At 38.0% G+C, this 18,614-nt stretch overlaps 1 protein-coding gene across 2 annotated transcripts in view; it reads left to right on the top strand.

Annotated features, from left to right (window-relative positions):
* The window catches only part of pphln1 (periphilin 1), a 38,400-nt gene that overhangs the window by 1,785 nt on the left and 18,001 nt on the right, over positions 1-18,614 (top strand). The window contains exons 2-8 of one of the 2 annotated variants that reach the window (XM_066668913.1): positions 1,670-1,716; positions 1,947-2,011; positions 2,865-3,068; positions 6,482-6,546; positions 14,320-14,454; positions 15,093-15,268; positions 17,491-17,526. In XM_066668913.1, the coding sequence (XP_066525010.1) occupies position 1,716; positions 1,947-2,011; positions 2,865-3,068; positions 6,482-6,546; positions 14,320-14,454; positions 15,093-15,268; positions 17,491-17,526 (682 nt within the window). In that variant the 5' untranslated portion in view covers positions 1,670-1,715. Of the gene's footprint in view, positions 1-1,669; positions 1,717-1,946; positions 2,012-2,864; positions 3,069-6,478; positions 6,547-14,319; positions 14,455-15,092; positions 15,269-17,490; positions 17,527-18,614 lie in introns of both variants that reach the window. The other variant, XM_066668912.1, reaches the window with a different exon arrangement.

Below are 18,614 nucleotides of genomic sequence, written 5' to 3'. Positions count from 1 at the left end.
GTGACAGCGACACTACCTGCTGCGCCACCGTGCTGCCACCCAAAGAATAACATGTCTCCACAAAAGTAACTTTATAGGAGAAAGAATAGACCTTATTTCAATGGAAATCAATGTGAAAAGATTGAATTCCAAGTCATTTTGGAGCCTTTCTACCGGTCCATTTTACATGAAATTTTGACACAATTTGAAGAATAGCTGCTTTGTACAAATAATCAAAAAAATAATATATATACACACACACACACACACAGGGGTTAGACAATGAAACCGGAACACCTGTCGTTTTAGTGCGGGAGGTTTCATGGCTAAATTGGATCAGCCTGGTGGCCAATCTTCAATAATTGCACATTGCACCAGTAAGACCCAAGACCCATGTGCATCCAATGGTTCAGACATTGTATCCTGAAGGTGGTGCCGTTTATCAAGATGACAATGCACCAATACACACAGCAAGACTGGTGAAAGACTGGTTTGATGAACATGAAAGTGAAGTTGAACATCTCCCATGGCCTGCACAGTCACCAGATCTAAATATTATTGAGCCACTTTGGGGTGTTTTGGAGAAGCGAGTCAGGAAACGTTTTCCTCCACCAGCATCATGTAGTGACCTGGCCACTATCCTGCAAGAAGAATGGCTTACAATCCCTCTGACCACTGTGTAGGACTTGTATGTGTCATTCATATAATTAATGTAATTAATATATAATTAATAAATATAATTATCATATCATTAATAAATAAATACAGCTGTGATATAAAGAGTGAATAATAACGGACCAAGGACTGAACCCTTAAAAATGTGACTAAATTCCTATATTTTTATTTATTATGTATATATTATTGTGCAGGGGTGGCCAATATGTTGATTGAGATTGAGTAGTCAATCACACCATACATTTTAGTCAGTCATGCCTCATTTAAATAATGTGCCATTTTTCACCTCGAATTAATGAAGTCCAAATATCAGTCCACACTCATGTTCGGCCAATTGATAATTGCTTAGAATCCCGCTTGAGAATTGGTCCAGTTAATATGAAAATAGTGGAATGAAAAAGGCTGTCACTGTCCAACAAATTTTAAACATTTATCTGTGTCTATCAATATCATTCCAGTATAATTTTGCATTCCTATTACAAATAGCTGATTCTACAAGATGTTGAAGGCCATAACTGTTTGTGAATTTACAAACACTTCTACTCTGTACATATGGACTCCAGTTCTTGAAAAGCTATGTTTCCAGATACAACAGTAGTCGTACTACAGAACCTTATATTAATTATTCATTTTGTAATCCTATCTCCAGTATGGATTGCATCTCTGGGAAACTAGGTGGGGTAATAGGTTTATTGACTCATTTAGAAAATAATCTTCCTCATAAGTGGTGGACATTAAACACAGTATAACATGAACTTCCAGCTTAAATATTTTGTTAATCAGTCTTTTACAAAGCTGTAAGACTTTATTATTATTAAAAAATGTGATTCCCAGTACAGAAGTGGGGCACACTTAAGAGACATGCACATTCCTCCTCCTTTTCTATTTTGAAGAGTTAAAAGAACCTATGTATTTAAAACCTATCTCTATGAAAGTATTGTATCTGTAAATATGCATTTCAGCCTGAGTTACTCTAGATTTTTGCTACTAAATGTTTCAATTTGTTCCTCTACAGATACCTAAGATCACACAGCTGAAGATTCTTTTTCCTGGGAAAAGCAAGTAGGTGGAATATTGTAGCCAATATACATAAACTTCATTATGCGATATATTTATGTAATAAAATTCGTCAGTTCATTTATTATATACAATTTCCATTATACATGTTTTCTAAGAAAATTCTTATTTTCTGCTTTCAATCCATAAAAGCATCATGTCTTCTTGTTTTATGTACAAGTCATTTAGCAGAAAGCTACTGTATCACTCCTCATGTTTGTATTGTGTCCTTCTAGTGGCGTTCAGGAGAGACAGAAACATCAGAGAGATATATGAAGAGCGATTCCATCCAGAAAGAGTTGTAAGGACTTTTATGTCAGTTACAGTACACACTATTAACTTCTCTGAAGTCTGTATATAAAAAGAATATCTTTAGCCCTATCTGGACCGGATTACATTTCCATTGGGTCTTGGGGTAATTTTTTCTTTTACTGGGGGATCCTCTGTAATTTTATTTCTATTCGAATCGACCATGTCTGTGTTTTCCCTGATGTCTTCGGAGACAATTACAGGCTGAATTTCCTACTGTTTTTTACTGAACTCATTGATCTGGTGCAATAATTTTTTTATCCTGTCCAGATGCATATCTCTGCATTTTAACAGGCAGATCTTGCATCTTCTTGGATAAAAGAAGAGTGTGTGTACTGCTGCATAATGTATTTAGCCTCTGAGTGCACATTTACATAGATATTCCCCAAAAGTAACAATGAAACACTATGAAAATGGAAGAATTTCTTGGTGTAGGGGTTAAAAAAAAATAAAATCAATGAGAAAATGGAGATCAAACGAACTCATAAAAGCAGTGATTATAATAGTAGTTGCTGGTATCCAGCATTATTTGTCTATTCAGATATCATTTTTATCAACTTTTTCAGCTGCCTGGGATTGACAAAGTTTTTTGAGTTAAATATTTTACCTTTTTAATCATACCTTCTTTACAACACAACATATTATTTTGGGACTAGAAACTTGCTCATCCTCTAGTTTTTCATTGCTGTCTGGATGCCAGAGTTTCATTACCAAGGAGGCACATAGCATTTTTATTACATCCCCACTGAAAAATTAATCCAGTCCTAATTGGGACTTTGATTAAATATGTTTCTTTAGCATGTCACATCAAATCAACCTGAATGACTCTAATTTACTTTATTTAGGCCCAGTATCAAAGAGGAGGTGGAGGGGAAAGAAGACCAGGTTTCGGACGCCCAGATGATGACTACAATCGAAGCTTTGATGGCCCTCGCTTTTACCCAAATGATGCACCCAGAAACTACCATGGTGAAGATCAGAGAGGGTATCATGGTGACAGCCATCACTCCTTCAGTAATGAACCTAGAGGCGGCCCACCTGGTCGGAGAGTAAGTGCAGGAGCCCTAACTCTCAAACCCATCACTGATTTAACACCTCAAGATCTCAAGATTGAACGGAAAACACAAAATAAAGTGTGATATATTACATAGACTAAACACTGCCCCAATCACTCTCTACATTGCCATAAGTATTCGCATGTCTGCCTTTGCACACATATGAACTTGAGTGACATCCGATTCTTAATTCTTAGGTTCTAATATGATGTCCGCCCACACTTTGTAGCTAAAACAGCTTCAACTCTTCTGGATTTTTTGAGCATTATTGCCAGAAGTGCATTTGTGAGGTCAGGATTCTGCAGGCCAGACAAGTTCTTTATATTTGTCTTTATGGAGCTTGCTTTGTGCGCTGGTGTGCAGTCATGTTGGAACAGAAAGGGGCCATCTCCAAACTCGGGAGCATGAAATTGTCCAAAATCTCTTGGTACATTAAAGGTTCCTTTAACTGGAGCTGAGCCCAACTTCTGAAAAACAACCCCACATCATAACCCCCCCTACACCAAACATTTCACTTGGCACAGTGCAGTTAGTCAAGTACCATTCTCCTGGCAACCGGCAAACCCAGATTCATCCATTCCTCACCCCAGAGAACACGTCTCCACTGCTCGAGTCCAGTGGCGGCAGTCCTGGGTGATATGAGCACAAATCAATATCACGATTAATTGTACATTTTACCATGATTACGATTAATGAACTATTATTTTGTTTTTTTTTATTATGGACCCTCAGAGTTCAGTGTCGAGGCTTGTACTGTAAATATGCTCCTGTAGTAAATATGGGATATTTTTTATTTTTTTATTTTTTAAACAGCTTGTTCTGAGTGCTGTTTATATTTGGTGTGTGATTGTGCTTTGGTCGCTGAAACTGTTTTTTCTCAGTGTTTACGTTTCACTTATTTTTGTTTAGTGTCGTCTTAATTATTGTCAAAACACAGCACGTCCAAAACACAGACGCTGGTCTTTGGTATGAGCTGCTCCAGATGCTTGGTCGGCCTCTGCGTTTAAGTGGCTTCCGTGTGGCAGATAGGGGCAGAATCACGACTACAGCGTGGTAGTGTGGTTTTAAAGGGACAGTACATGAACACACAGTGGGGACATAACAGAATAAAAAGAATCAATATGATCAATATAGACAAGATTATGTCAGTTATAAGTTCTGAATGTCAATTTTGATTCATTTTTTATTAAATGCCAAGCCCTAAGTGGTGGCGTGCTTTACACCACTGCATCCACTGTTTTGCATTGCACTTAGTGATGCAACATATGGTCTCAGAATGTCAGTGTGGTATACAGTATTACCGTGGAGAGGGTGTGGTGCCCTAAGCCTTATATCTGTGAGCACATTGTCGAGTGAAGGGTTTTCTGAGTATTTGTGCCAGTCAGTACACACCAACACACGTACTGACGATAAAAAAAACGTTTCTTAGAGAGCAAACTTCAACGACTAGTTTTGGAGGAAGAGAAACGTTCGAAAATAAGTGAACTAAGACGGTTCTACAGGGTTTAAAATCAGAGCTGGCCAGCTAACAGAAACTTTAGCACACCACAGCGCATAATTTTCAGTGAACTGAGGCTCAAAACACACATAATTTGAGGATAAAGCCTCATACCTCTGAGCACAAACTCGAGTGAAGCGTCTTCTGAGTATTTTGTCTGTTTTCATCTTTATTCCCCTCTTTACCCAGCTCAGTGTTAAACTACGGTGGGCTTGTTTTTCTCCACCCGTTTTCAGACTGTCACGTCTTTAGTCAGTGAGCTCCCACAGCACCCTCTCCCTGTGTCTCACATAAATGCACAAAAGTGCCATGTTCTCAAAGACACAGAACAGAAATTTCACAAAGCGCGCACACGTCATAAATACCGCCCTCATTTTGAGATACTGTTCACATTTTTAAATACCGCAGTATACGGAATTATTGTTTTACCGAACAACCGTAATGTCAGCCAAACTTATTTCCATAGACTATGTATGAGTCTTCATAGACAATTGTCAGTAAAATGAGATGTGCTGAATGATTATAATTGTCACTTTGTCATAAGATGCCACAAATAATTTTGTGAAATATCTGACCTGTTAGACGCGGCCTGGGCAGCTATTAGTGTTGTTGTGAAATAGAATTGTCTAATAACAACAGCTAAACCACAAACCAGTAGACCATGTAGATTCACTGAGCAGTGCCATTAAGTGCTGAACTGCCTATGCTGTCATAGAGGATGCAGATTTTCCTCAATACAGACTTCCAAAGAGATTCTGCACATAGTAAAATAACACTTGACAGGAACTAGGAGGCTTACACCAAACCCCGAAGAAGTGCAGATATTTTGCCTTCACCATCAAACATTACTGTTATCACCGTACACTGATAACATAATGACCACCTCCTTGTTTTTACATTCACAGTCCTTTCTCTCAGCTCTACTGACCATTTAGAAGCCCTCTGTAGTTCAACAATTACAGACTGTTATCCACCTCTTGCTCTGCATGCATTGGTTGCTCCTTTTCACACCGTTATTCAATTGTCAGGACCCCTACAGAGCAAATGTGATTTGAATGGTGGAGCTTGCTTGGTGCTGTAGTGGGACAAATATGGTGGTGGTTGTGTTGGTGTTTGTTGTGGTGGTATGAGTGGATAAAACAGCTGTGCTGCTGGAGTTTTTAAAATCTTCAATGTCATTTCTGGATTGAGAATAGTCCAGCGACCAAACATATCCAGCCAATAGCATCCTGTGTCTACCGATGTATGACTAGAGGACGACCAACACAAACTGGGCAGCAACAGATGAGCTACAGTCTCTGACTTTACATCTACAAGGCAGATCAATGCAGTAGGTCTATCTAACAGCATGGCGAGGGAGTGGGCGCAGCGTTTAAAAACCAAAGCTCACCAAACCAAAAAGCAGCACACACCAACATCAATGCCACAGCAGCGCTGAGAAAATTCCACTATTCAAATCATACCTGCTCTGTGGTGGTCCTGTGGAATATTGACCAATGAAGAGCAGTGAGAAATGTGGATAAAAAAGTATGCAGAGCAACAACAGGTCTGTAATTGTAGAGCTACAAAGTGCTCCTCTATAGTGGAGCTGAGTGAAATGAGTGAGTGTGGAAACTAGGAGGCGGTCATAATGTTAGGGTTGCTCAGTGCATAGTCCAGTAGGTGGTGTGTTCCTGGCATTCATGAAACCCACATTAAAGTGTGAAGTGTGATTTGTAATTCCAAAGAAGTGGATGCTAGGGGATAAATTCCATATAAATCCACGATATTTACCACTAAACTCTTTATAGATTTCAGTGTCTCCACTCTGTGTAATTTTCAATACTACGTTTTGCATGTAACAGAATAAAACAGCATTTTGTTTTTGTTATTTAATATGTGTGTGTGTGTTTGTGTGTGTCTCCAGCAGGAGGACTACCCTTATTACAGAGGACCCAGAGAGGAACCTCACTCTGGACGGCAAGTGGATTTCAGGTATTAACATAATATGTCTTATGAGCTGTCTGTCTTTGCTGACAGTATTATGTCTGAACATGGCCCTTAGAAGCCCAATAGAGCATGGAAAGATATAATAACGTCTCTGGCTTGCTGTCAGGATTTTCTTACATGATCCATGCTATGCCTTGATCTTTTAAATGATAATTCGATCCCTTTTTCCAGCAGATGGCAGCATTGCCTTATCCCATCAAAGAGTGTAAAGTTTTTTTTTTATATAGACTGTGAGGACAGGTTTAAAAAAATTATATATATAAAAAAATCTAATTGATTTAAAAATCTGTAATTTAAAAATGTAAATATAATTTCTTATTATTCTTTGTTCCTTGGACATAACATGTGGAATAGGCTTAGACTGAGTTAGTTAATTAGAAAGTTATTAATGTTAGAAAGTTATTAATATTAATTAAGATTTTCAGTCCAAAGCACATAAAGTGCTACTTACATTTATTTCTTATGAGATACAAGTGAGTGAGTGTTAGACAGAAATTTAAATATACCATTATGTGCCATTTTACATCTAACTTCCTTTTATTAGAGAAATTAAAATGAATGGTTTAATCATAATGCTTTCTTGATTCCAAGAGTGCTTTACATTTTTTGGAACATTAGAGATTCACCTCAACCACCTCCAATGTCCAGTGTCCACCTGGATGATGCGAGTCAATGCGCACATGTACGCTCACAACATGTCAGCTGTTAGGTAGAGGGGAGATCAGAGAGAATGAATGAGCCAGGACAGTTTAGTCCTTTATTGCATTTTACAAGTTGTCCCAACTTCCCTGGAAATGGGTTTTGTACTTAAGTGGATTTGCTTAAGTTCCCCTTTTTTAAGGGAATATTTGTTATACAGTACCAGTCAAAAGTTTGGACACACATTCTCATTAGTCATTGTTGGAATAGGGCTATTCACTGTATAGAGCTGTCTACCAGCCCCTACCTCTGCACAAGCCAAGTTATGGTCTCAAACACATTAAGAAGGTGAGCAGTTCTACAGATGAACTCTTGACCAGGCCACAGCTGTTCACTGAAAACCGTTCCAGGTGACGACCTCATGAAGCTGATTGAGAGTGTGCAAGGGTGTACAAAGATGTCATCAAAGCAAAAGGTGGCTACTTTGAAGAATCTAAAGTATAAAACATATTCTGGTTTGTTTAACACTTTTTTGTTTACTACACAATTCCATGTGTTCCTTCTGGTGTTTATCTGGTGTTTACGCAGCATTCATAATGAGGCCCAATGATTCCGGGTAGGCTTCTGACCCACCGCAACCCTGAACTGGATAAGTGCTTACAGACAATGAATAAATGTTCAGTTTATAGGATGTTCATTTATTCTCCCTTAAGAAAAATTCCATGTGTTCCTTCGTAGTTTTAATGTCTTCCATATTCATTTACCATGTAGAAAATAATAAAAAACAAAGAAAAACCATTGAATGTCCAAACATTTGACTTGTACTGTACATTTACATTGTGGGAAATGGCCTAAAACAAAGGAGACTCACCCTGAGTGGGTGTATTCGAACATTTGAATGGTACTGTACATAAAATATGCAGATTTTATATTTATAAAAAAAAAAAAAACAGGTATGTGTGTGTGTGCGCGAGTGTTGCCCATGTATGCCTTAACAGAGAGCATAAATCAAGCTAATGCCTGACCTACATTCTGCTGGCGCTCTTGGCTTTAGTCTCATGGGAATGCACCCAGGGGAGTTACTGTGGTTTAAGAGTTAGTTTAGGGAGATTCCTAGTGGCTTTTTCTTTATCTCTCTCACCCCATGCCACCTCTTTCCATCTTCTGTAATTAAAACTCAGATTTTTCTTCTCAGCTTGATTATACATTATAGGATTTATAGGATAACCATTTATCCCTGTGAGAGAAAGTTTGCCCTGTCATGTTATATTACATTAGGAGAATAATTTCAATCCCTTTGAATGCTGCCGTATTATTTCTTAACGATCCTCATGACTCCTGACTTTTAGCTTCCCTAGATCTGGGAGCTAGTGTGTTCAGCCTGTGAATAGTATTTCAGTGTTACAGTTAAATGTGCTGAAGGTAGACTCTGTTTAGCCCCTGCTGAAAATCATGATCAGATATTTTTTTGACAGATACATTTAACCATGTACTGTAAGTTTAAAGTGGCTACAGACAAGTTTATCTTAACACCTTATAATGAATGATGATGCTAAAATTTAGACGCCTCTGGTCACCTCTGGTCGTCTAAACCATCTGGTGATTTTTATTTTATTTATTTTTATTTTATTTTATTATTTTTTAACATAAAAGATTAGACACATCTTATGTTTCATGTTTTAAAGGAACACAACATAATAGTTATACCTTAAAATTACAGATTCAAAATAATTGTGATGCTTCATTGGCCTGTGATAGGGAGAATAGAGCCTCTGTTGTTGCTACTCTGGGTTCAGCACTGCAGAAACTGCATTATGTAACTTCTGGAGGACCACCCTCATTGCCCATTTATTTTAATTACAGTTGCTGTGAAAATGAACTACACTAGGGTAAGCCCAGGAGCAAAAAAAACCTATATCGTTCGTACCTACCGTTCCATTAATTTTTCACACATTATTACATTTAGTGCACTAAATTTTTAAATTATTTTATTAGATTTTATTCAGTTTAGGGCGGCACAGTGTCACTACATGTAATTTTGCTGTCTGCATGGGTTTCCTCCGGGTGCACAACAGGGATTGGTGACTCAAAAGTGCGTGTGTGTGTGTGTGTGTTGCCCTGTGAAGGACTGCTGCCCCCTCCAGGGTGTGTTCCTGCCTTAGTGGGCCTCATTCATGAAACGTGCGCAGAACAAAATTGCGTTGTTTTTGGGTAAGATTCATCAGAATGTTCGTAGTTACGAACAAAATTTACACATGCTCCTGAAAACGCTTAAAGTGTGCGTTATGTCCGAAAGACGTTGAAAGTATCATCCAACATGACTTAACATTAAATGCACAAACTGAATGAATAATTAATCAAGCTACATTTCACAAAATCTTACAAATACAGTCTGTTATATTTCCAGTAGCTGAAACTCAATAGTTTACTAAATAATTTTGTTACTCAGTCAGACGGTTACTTATTGCGGATCATTGCAATATAAGAGTTTGAAGTCTGTAACCTGTGTAAATAGCTGTGCTATTGGATTTAATGGACAGCTCCATGGACAGTTCTCCATCGAGATCCGTTTTTTACTTTTGTATTTGTGCATCATTTTGAAAACCCGTACTGTTCCTGAACCTGTGCAGTAGTTCTCTGTGCTTGGCAACATGAATTTTTAATCCCTCAATCTCTTTTTCTCAGGTGCCTAAAAACTTTTGCACAGAACTGTGTAACTCAGATTTCAATCACTATAATTTCCCATAAGTGAGTAAAAATATAAACATGGAACGAAACTAAAAAGGCCAGATTTGAATGCACTTCAATAAAATTGATTTCTGCTCAGAACATTTGTTTTCTTTTGCTTTCCTGTAGAGATTTGTAAGGCTTTGTGCCTTTGGTTCCTCAGATTGCAAAGGAAAGTGCATATCTCCCTATTTGCGAACATTTGGGATTCACTAACATGCACATGTTCTACTAAAAAAATCTGGTGTTTACGCAGCATTCATAATGAGGCCCAATGATTCCGGGTAGGCTTCTGACCCACCGCAACCCTGAACTGGATAAGTGCTTACAGACAATGAATAAATGTTCAGTTTATAGGATGTTCATTTATTCTCCCTTAAGAAAAATTAACAAGACATCTGCATGGGATATTCATTGTTGTTTTGTAGATGACTCCATGCTCTGCTATTCTAGAATGTGTGATGTGTGCATTTATCCACACAGTGTGAAATCAGCTAACACAAACCAGTAAATCAGTTCATCCCTACGTTTAGAATTTGGTGCTTGTTTAAAACAATATTTTTATTAGTTTTTTCTGTAAATCCATATGTTAATTTACTAAAAAATGATAACATAAGATGTATAAAATGGTAACTTATTGAAATATTGTTGCTTTTAAAGCCTGTCTCTCATGCGACTCAGTTACCTTACACTTGTGAGACAGCAAGACAACAACACATCAAAAAAAATTGTTGCCTTCTGTTTCAAACGCAGCCATGTTCTACCACATGGTGGCAGTGGTGTCATCAAACAATGCTGATGACTTTTTTCACTGTAGAATTATGGCACTCACGCACATGGTCTGTTAATCATTTTAGTCATGCTGGAGGCTACATTTGGTGGTGGGCAGCCTGCATAAAAAATCCTTAGTTGCTATTCAGTTTTATAAACCTGATGGAAATATAGCCCCTGGCTTAAGCCTGTGTGCTGGAACAGTATTGGAAGCACGTGACCTTCACTTTGAGCCTTCAACACTCTCATATATACTGGCATGTTGGTCTGTGATTATTACCTCTAGGTTTCTGATTGCAGCTTCAGAGCTGAAGGTTATTAAAACACTCCTTTACCTAGGCATAATATTGGCAGTAAAGACAGACATGTTGTAATTTGCTCTGTGGGTCTGGGGCAGATGGGGTCATGTACACTTCAAACAAAAATCAGGGTCATTAAAATTTTGTGAGGTCACTATGAGTGGCCTTTTCTGCCGTTCATGTGGATGTGTGTGTATGAGAGAGGTGGCTAAGAGTTCATGCCGAGGTCACACAGACCAGGTGCCTTTAATTCGTTCCTGGCCGTTCCCCACCCTTGCACCCTGGCCTGTATAGCGGGTCGTTTAAGCAGCACAACCGGAAGGAGTAAACAGGGAAATCAGGCCCAGTGCAACGTAAACTTCACCCTTTATTGCTCTTTCCACAGATGTGTGTTAATGAACGACATGGATACAGGCTAGCTCCTCAGTTCAGGAGGCTCTGCAGTTTTTTTTTTTGTTTGTTTTTTTGTTTTATGAGGCCTTGGCTCTTTGTGTGGCTTAAACCATGTTGGAGTTTACAAGCAGGATGTGTAGCCTCTGGCGTGACTCTAACACAAACATGCAAAGTCTTAAATGAGGTTGGTAGCTCCCACATTGTAAAGAAAGGTCTTTGCCATTAGTATTCTCATAATAAAGTAGCGGTCACAAGATATGGCACTGATTTGATACCTAGTATCAATGTAAGCACCATTGCAGAAAAAGCACCATTGAGAAGCCACTTGAGTGGTAATGGCAGCCCATTGAATGTGGTAGTTGTATACAAGCCAGGTCCACAGGATGATTTAATATTAAATACAGATCAGTTTTGCTAACAAAGGTAGCTAAAGAAATCTAGTCATAGGTACCTCTGAATTTCTTGTAGTGCAGCAGAACACACAGAAAAGATAAGTATATCAGGTAATAGAGACAGAAGCCACACATGGCCTAGGATGATTCATTTGTTGCATATATATATATATATATATATATATAAAGCAAACTTCCAACTCTCAAGGTCACTCTTATCTCTTTCACAGTTTTTATTGATGAGCATAATCCTGTTTGTTAAATATAAACAAATGTATATGATGATGACTGCAACAAACCCAGAAAAAGCTGGTACAGAGGAGTTTACTACTGGGTCACATCACCCTTTCTTTTAATTGCACCTTTTAATTGTTTGGGAATTGAAGAGATTCTTGCTTTAAACAAGGTTTGAGCTGTTCAACAGTCTATGCCTGACTCTGCTGTTCATGATGCACCATACATTTTCAATAGGAGACACAGCTGGACTGCAGGAAAGTCAGTTAAGCAAACACACTTTACGGCTATGGAGACACGTTGTATTTCATGCAGAATGAGGCTTTGCATTTTCCTGCTGTAAACAAGGACTGGAGTCACTGGGATAAGATGTTGTCTTGATGGCAGCATTATTTCTCTTTTAAGTACCAATATAACCCTGCAATGGAACCTGCATATATCTGAAGAACACACGTGTCATGAGCACTGATATCCCCCACTCAGATTTCCCCTGACTCCCTGAATCTTTTCATTATATTATGTAACTAGTAGTGAAAGACTAAAATTCTTTACAATTATGTGCTGAGAACCATTGTCTTCAAACTGACTCTCATGATGTTTGGCATAAAGGGAGGAGCAGGAGCCTATTTACATTTGTTAGGTTTTGATTTGAATCAAACAATGTAAACGTTTTGGATTATGGAAATGTAATTGTTACGTGTTAGAAGACTTAAGCCAATTTAACTTTCAGGAATTTAATAAACATTAGACAAGATCAGGAGTCTGTTCTAATGTGAATATTTTCTCCCAAATAGACATTTCTTCAGCTTGTGTTATCATTATGTGCTAATACTTCCTAATCACTGTAGCCCACAGTCTCAATTATAGCTTGCATTATTTTATGTAGGTTGTATTTTGCTCAGTGTCTGTTGGAGAGGGAGTGGAATCAACTGTGTGAAAGAAAAAGCACTGAACAGTGTGAGGTAAAAGGGAGGTGTGAAAGTAAACCTGAACTTCAATGGCTCCCTAGGTCTGGGGCCACATTTCCTTTTGAAGGCTGGTTACAACTTCTGGTGCTTTCTCTGCATCAGGGGTTTTGCTTGAACACAATCCATCAAACCAGTCTCCCTGCTGGTGGGGAAAGAGGACAAATGTGCACTTCCCTCCGTCCAATCTAATGCCCCTTGGATGCTGCAGCCTGCAACATTGACCCTTCAAGGATAAGGGCATGAGGTCTCTAAACAAGACCTTAGATGGGGACTATTTAGGAGGCCCACTTAGCTGCTGCTTAAAATGTGCTAGAGGACTGTCTGTTTGAGTTTTTGCTCTGTACAAGGGCCAATAGGACCATTATCTTCACAGTAATGGTTTTCACTCCTGATTAACATAATGATACATTCATAATTAACACAGCAATAAGATTTAATATGAAATATGTCTAAAATCATCATAATAGTGCAGTTTTAATATGGGGTCTTTTAACACCAGTAACACACTTGAAAGCCGTTGATTTTCTTCTGTCTAGCTGTGTGAAATAATGCACTGCATACAGCATGTAACTGAGAGGTTAAATTATACATGATGATTTATGCAATCAATAATCAATAAAAAAACAAGTCACATCCTTAGTTGATATGACTGTATTTTTTTGTGCACAGTAGTGATATGCAGTGTAAAAAGAGACTGAAAACATGATGTATGGTTCCTTGTATGTGAAAATAAATGTTCCGGCCATCCTTTATTTTAGTGTACAATTTCTGTTTATTGGATTTCCAGTAATAACACAAAGAGGGGAAAAAAAGAAAAGGACTTACTGGTCATTGTTAATCCTTTATAACTGAAGTTTGGCTTTAATTTCAGCCATCATGTGTATTTAATGTGCCTGGGTCTGATACATTTTAACCATGAATAGTAAGTAGTCTTAAAAAACATGAAAGAGCTTGCTTTTCTAACTTTTATATTTCTGTTCTTTAGTATGATACACTCACAAACAAACCGTGTGTCTCATTTGTTTATTTATTTGTTTTACATAATGGGAATACAAGCTCCAAGTACCGTTGTGTTAAGTTGTAATGGATAGAACAAGCAACTTCTCAATAAAACAATAGAACTTAGAATAAAATCATGTTAAAATTGAGGGGGGTAACATTACTTCGAGGCTTGTCTACTAAAGTTACTTTTATGGAGTTGTGAGCTGTGAGTTGTTGTTTTTTTTCTGACTGGGACAAAATGCTACTTAAGAAATGCCTATTTCATTTCACTCTAATACATATGTAACAAATTGTTTATGCGTGTGGATTTTATTGTCCCCTTGTGTCTTATAGAGGCAGTAATCGAGTTGGTCCTCCTCCCAATGTTCGAGTCCAGGGCTCGTACCCTGCACCCAGATCCCTGTCTGCTCTGGGCCCTGACCCTGGAGACGACACACTAATACAGGCCATTATGAACCTGGACCGTGGGTATGTACATGTCCCTCGATAACACATCGCTTTGTACATTATGGGTCACAGTCAGAGTAGAGTTACATGTGTAAAATAGAGATAAGTTTGAAATGTGAAGCATCAGTAGTCAGTCATACTTCAAACGTATCTGTGAACTCATGTTGAGCTCGGTAAAAATGATTCATGTCTCTGATTCTTAGATTCTAAGTGCAAAATCCATTCTTGCCAGGAGAAGTATTACTTCCAATGCTAAGGTCTGATCATTAAATTGTTTAAATTATTTCCATAAAATGTTTCAGAAGAAATTTATTTTATTTATTTAAAAATGAGTTTATAGAACAATGTTCAATGGGTTTTTTTTCTAATGAAATAATTACTATATAAATATGTCAAAATATAAATAACTAACATAAGTTATGATTAACACAATGATTAATCTATAGTGAACAGAGCTAAAAAAAAAAAAGATCCACAGTAGTATGGCCATTTTAAAGTTCACTTTCTGGTTTACATTTTTTTTTCTGTAGGTAGTTGCATTTCTACCACTTTTGCCACATTACCCTAAAGTGTCTGGTTCTTTGTCAGAAAAAGAAAGCAAAAGAATCATGCTTGGATTTATAATTAAATGTTTGTATGTGTTTGTGTCTCTTCCACAGGGAAGAGAGGGAGGGTCTGCGCCGTAAAGCACCCTTTCCACCGGTGCGAGACCGCTCCCCTGCCCGCCGGGACGTGCCCCCTTCCCCTCACAGTCGCTCAGGTTCCAGCGTCAGCAGTCGAAGCTACTCTCCCGACAGGTCCAAGACCATTCAGTATCAACCTCCTCAGGGCAAAAGTAGGCTGACTCTTTTTTTTTTTTATTCCCTCTCAAATAACTCTCGAGTCCTCCTGGTGAGTGGGTGCTGTTTGAGCTGTTTTTCCAGTTTAGGTTAATCCCTTCCTGATATTTGTCATTAGTAGCTCAAGGGTAGATCTCAGGTAGCCTTGGGAGAAAACATGCAGAATCTCATCTGTTTACTTTTTTCCTTCATGAAATCAATCTGGCTGTCAGGTCTGTGTAGGGAGCTGTCATTGTGGTAAATATTTTGTAAGAAATAAGTTGCAAAGAAAAATAGTGCATATTCTGAAACATTTTTCTGTTGAATATGTTATATAAGAGCAGTACATTGGCGCAACAGGTAGTGTCATTTCCACACAGCTCAAAGTTTCCCTGGGTCCTGAGTGCAATCCTTGCCTTGGGCACCCTCTGTGAGGAGTTTGGGATGTTTTCCCTGTGTCTGCGTGGGTTTCCTCCAGGTGCTCCAGTTTCCTCCATTGGTAGGTGGATTGGGCACTGAAAAGTGTCCTAGGTGCGAGTGAATGTGAGAGTGTGTGTCTCCTCGCTAACGGCTGCCTTCCCCTCCAGGGTGTGACTTCGGGTAGGCTCTGGACCCACTGCGACCCTGAACTGCATAAGCAGTTACAGACAATAAATGAATAAATGTATATTAGTTTTAAAAAATGTAGAAAAACAAGAGGATACAAAACAAAAGCTGCTTTTATATTGATGTACCTTTTTGTTGTCTTCCTCCTGTCTGACCAGCTCAGGCCAAGCCTGCGTTTTCTAAAAGTATCTTATCACAAAATTTTTTTAAGATGGTTGTGCATCACGGAACTAATTGTAGCATTAACACCTGTAGACACAGATATTTGCCAGACTGAATGCATGGAGCAGAATTAAAATAAAGGATGTGTAATAACCCTGCTGTTTGCAGGTATGGATTTTCCTCATAGTCAAGCAGTCTTTCCTAAGGAGAGTGCTCAGTGGTGGGGGTTTCCCTGCACTCAAACTAAAGATTTTGCTGGGGGTCAGTGTGTGGTGCACTTTGCTGTGTTGTGGCATGACATTGGAGCTGATATTTTTGCTAAACCTATTACAGTCAGGTTTTATGAGAATGAAAAATGCAAGAATCAAAATATAGTGTCTCTCTAACCAAAAAAAAAAGAATATAAGCAGAAAATATTAGAAAGAAAAATATGAATATATTAAATAAATAAAGAATATAGTCTACATAAAAACACTATGCATAAGGATGTGTATATGTTTATATATACATATACGCCCATGCACACACATCCATTCATACATACCTATACATCCATGCAACATACACTTAAGACTACTACAACAAAAGATAGATTTTAATAAGGTTAAACTAGTATGGAAGGACCCTGTTCCAGAGTGCTCACATCACACTCAAGCAATTGGTTTTCCCAGACATGGATTAAGCCTAAACTACACTACATTTTCCTTTCAAAATTGTGTCTCTGTTCAGGAATGCATTTCTAGGCCGTTTGCATGTACATTTAACAGCTAAATCACAGGTTCGATATAACTAACACATCAAAGGAAATTCACAAAATTGATTGCTTATAGTCTGCAAAAAATGCAAAAATTCCTGAAATGAAATGGGATACTCTATGCCAAGCCTAGTGCGGAGCACAGCCCGAAGTGTTGGGCGGTTTAGCAGTGGAACTGTGTTATCAAGTGTGACTTGGTTACATACAGTACATTTAGGATAACATTTGGCAATATGGTGTGTATATATAGCATTATATTGTCAGTGTGATAAACTTGGGATTCTTTTTGAACGTTTGAGTTCTTCTTGTCCACTACCTCTGTTACACCATTATACATTATAGTTCATGACTTGTTTCAGAGAGAGAGCAAGCTTTTGTAGAGCGTATTATCTCTAATATGTATGCTGTTTTGTAATGCCTTTTAACCAGAATCAAACATCAAACTTAACAGACATGGTGATCTGACTTTACTCTTCAGAAGTGCATTTATAATATTCTTTAAATTCTGACTGAATTTTTCTCTTCCTCATGGCTGTTAAGGGGTGATGTGATACTCTGCATGTCAGTGTTGGTGTCCAGAGGCAAGCCAGACTGTGCCTTGTATGTGTTAAATAAGACAGCTGTAATAGATTTAATAAGGTGTGCTAAATCTAAATCTGAAGTTTATTCTGTCTGTTCAGTTTGATACTAAAATTGTATTTTCTTGTATTGTTTTAGGGTTTGAAGAACCATTTGGCCCTAGTAGAAGTGCAGGTGAGTTAAACATGTCATAATGTAACCTGAGGTTTTTCAGACCAGTATTGCAACTGCAATTTAAATTTTACTTACCAGACCAGTTTTTAAATTTAATGGCTTTTGTCCAACAAGACCAAAATATCTTCTTTTTCTGGCTTGAGGGCTGAATGGTTAAAGTACTGTGCCAGAGTACTAGTCAGATACAGTGTTTGGTTTCTTCATATTAATGTCCAACTCTTCTACAGCCATTTTATGAAATGTGTGATATTTGATTACATTTCTAAACTTGTGAGGTGAGTGTTAATGATAATATAGATTACACTGAATTGCAGGTTCCTGTTCAAAATGGAATCTTAACCTTGGATTGTAATTCTGATCATTCCAAATACAGGACACTTACTTGAATACTAATTTTACAGGGTTTTAGTATGTAAATGGATCCCACTTTTCATATTACTGGCTTAATAAGCAGAATTACACTTACGTCTCAGGCAATGTAAACCCCCATGAATGCACTGTTCCACTGTTTAGAGGCTGTATTCCTGTGTATGAGAAATGTCACACATCATACAGTAAGCAGATTGGGAGAATGTCACTAATCAGCCTGCTGCACTGATTTATTCTGTTCAGTGTTGTGTGCAGGAGTTAAATTTAGAATTTTATTTTAATGGTTGCTGTTGTAAAATTTTAGTATTTATGGAAACCAGGTTATAGCTGCCAACGTCATTTTCATTCTCTGGATGTTTGCTTAATAGAATGTTTATCTCTTTTATTTCTGCATTACATTTTCCTTGGATAAAGATAAGCTTTACATGTCGTTTTTCCACTGCATGGTACCTACTTGACTCGGCTGGGCTCAGATGTGTTTTTTTTTGCGTTTCCATTAGGGAAATCTGGTACCTGGTACCTAGAACCGTGTACTTTTTTAGTAAGGATTTAACGTGACATTTAACGTGACCTTGTAGAGCACTGACTGTCCAGAGAGACTTGTTAATCACAAACGCAATGCAGATCCCCATCATAAACTACACATCTGCAAAATCTCCAATCTTTAGTAGAGATAACATTTGTTTTTATCTGACTAACAACAGCAGCTCATAAAATAA

Source organism: Hoplias malabaricus, chromosome 4, assembly GCF_029633855.1.
Source record: "Hoplias malabaricus isolate fHopMal1 chromosome 4, fHopMal1.hap1, whole genome shotgun sequence".
In the NCBI taxonomy this organism is placed as follows: domain Eukaryota; kingdom Metazoa; phylum Chordata; class Actinopteri; order Characiformes; family Erythrinidae; genus Hoplias; species Hoplias malabaricus.
Note: the sequence above shows the minus strand (reverse complement) of the source record. Positions and strands in the feature narration are given on the sequence as shown.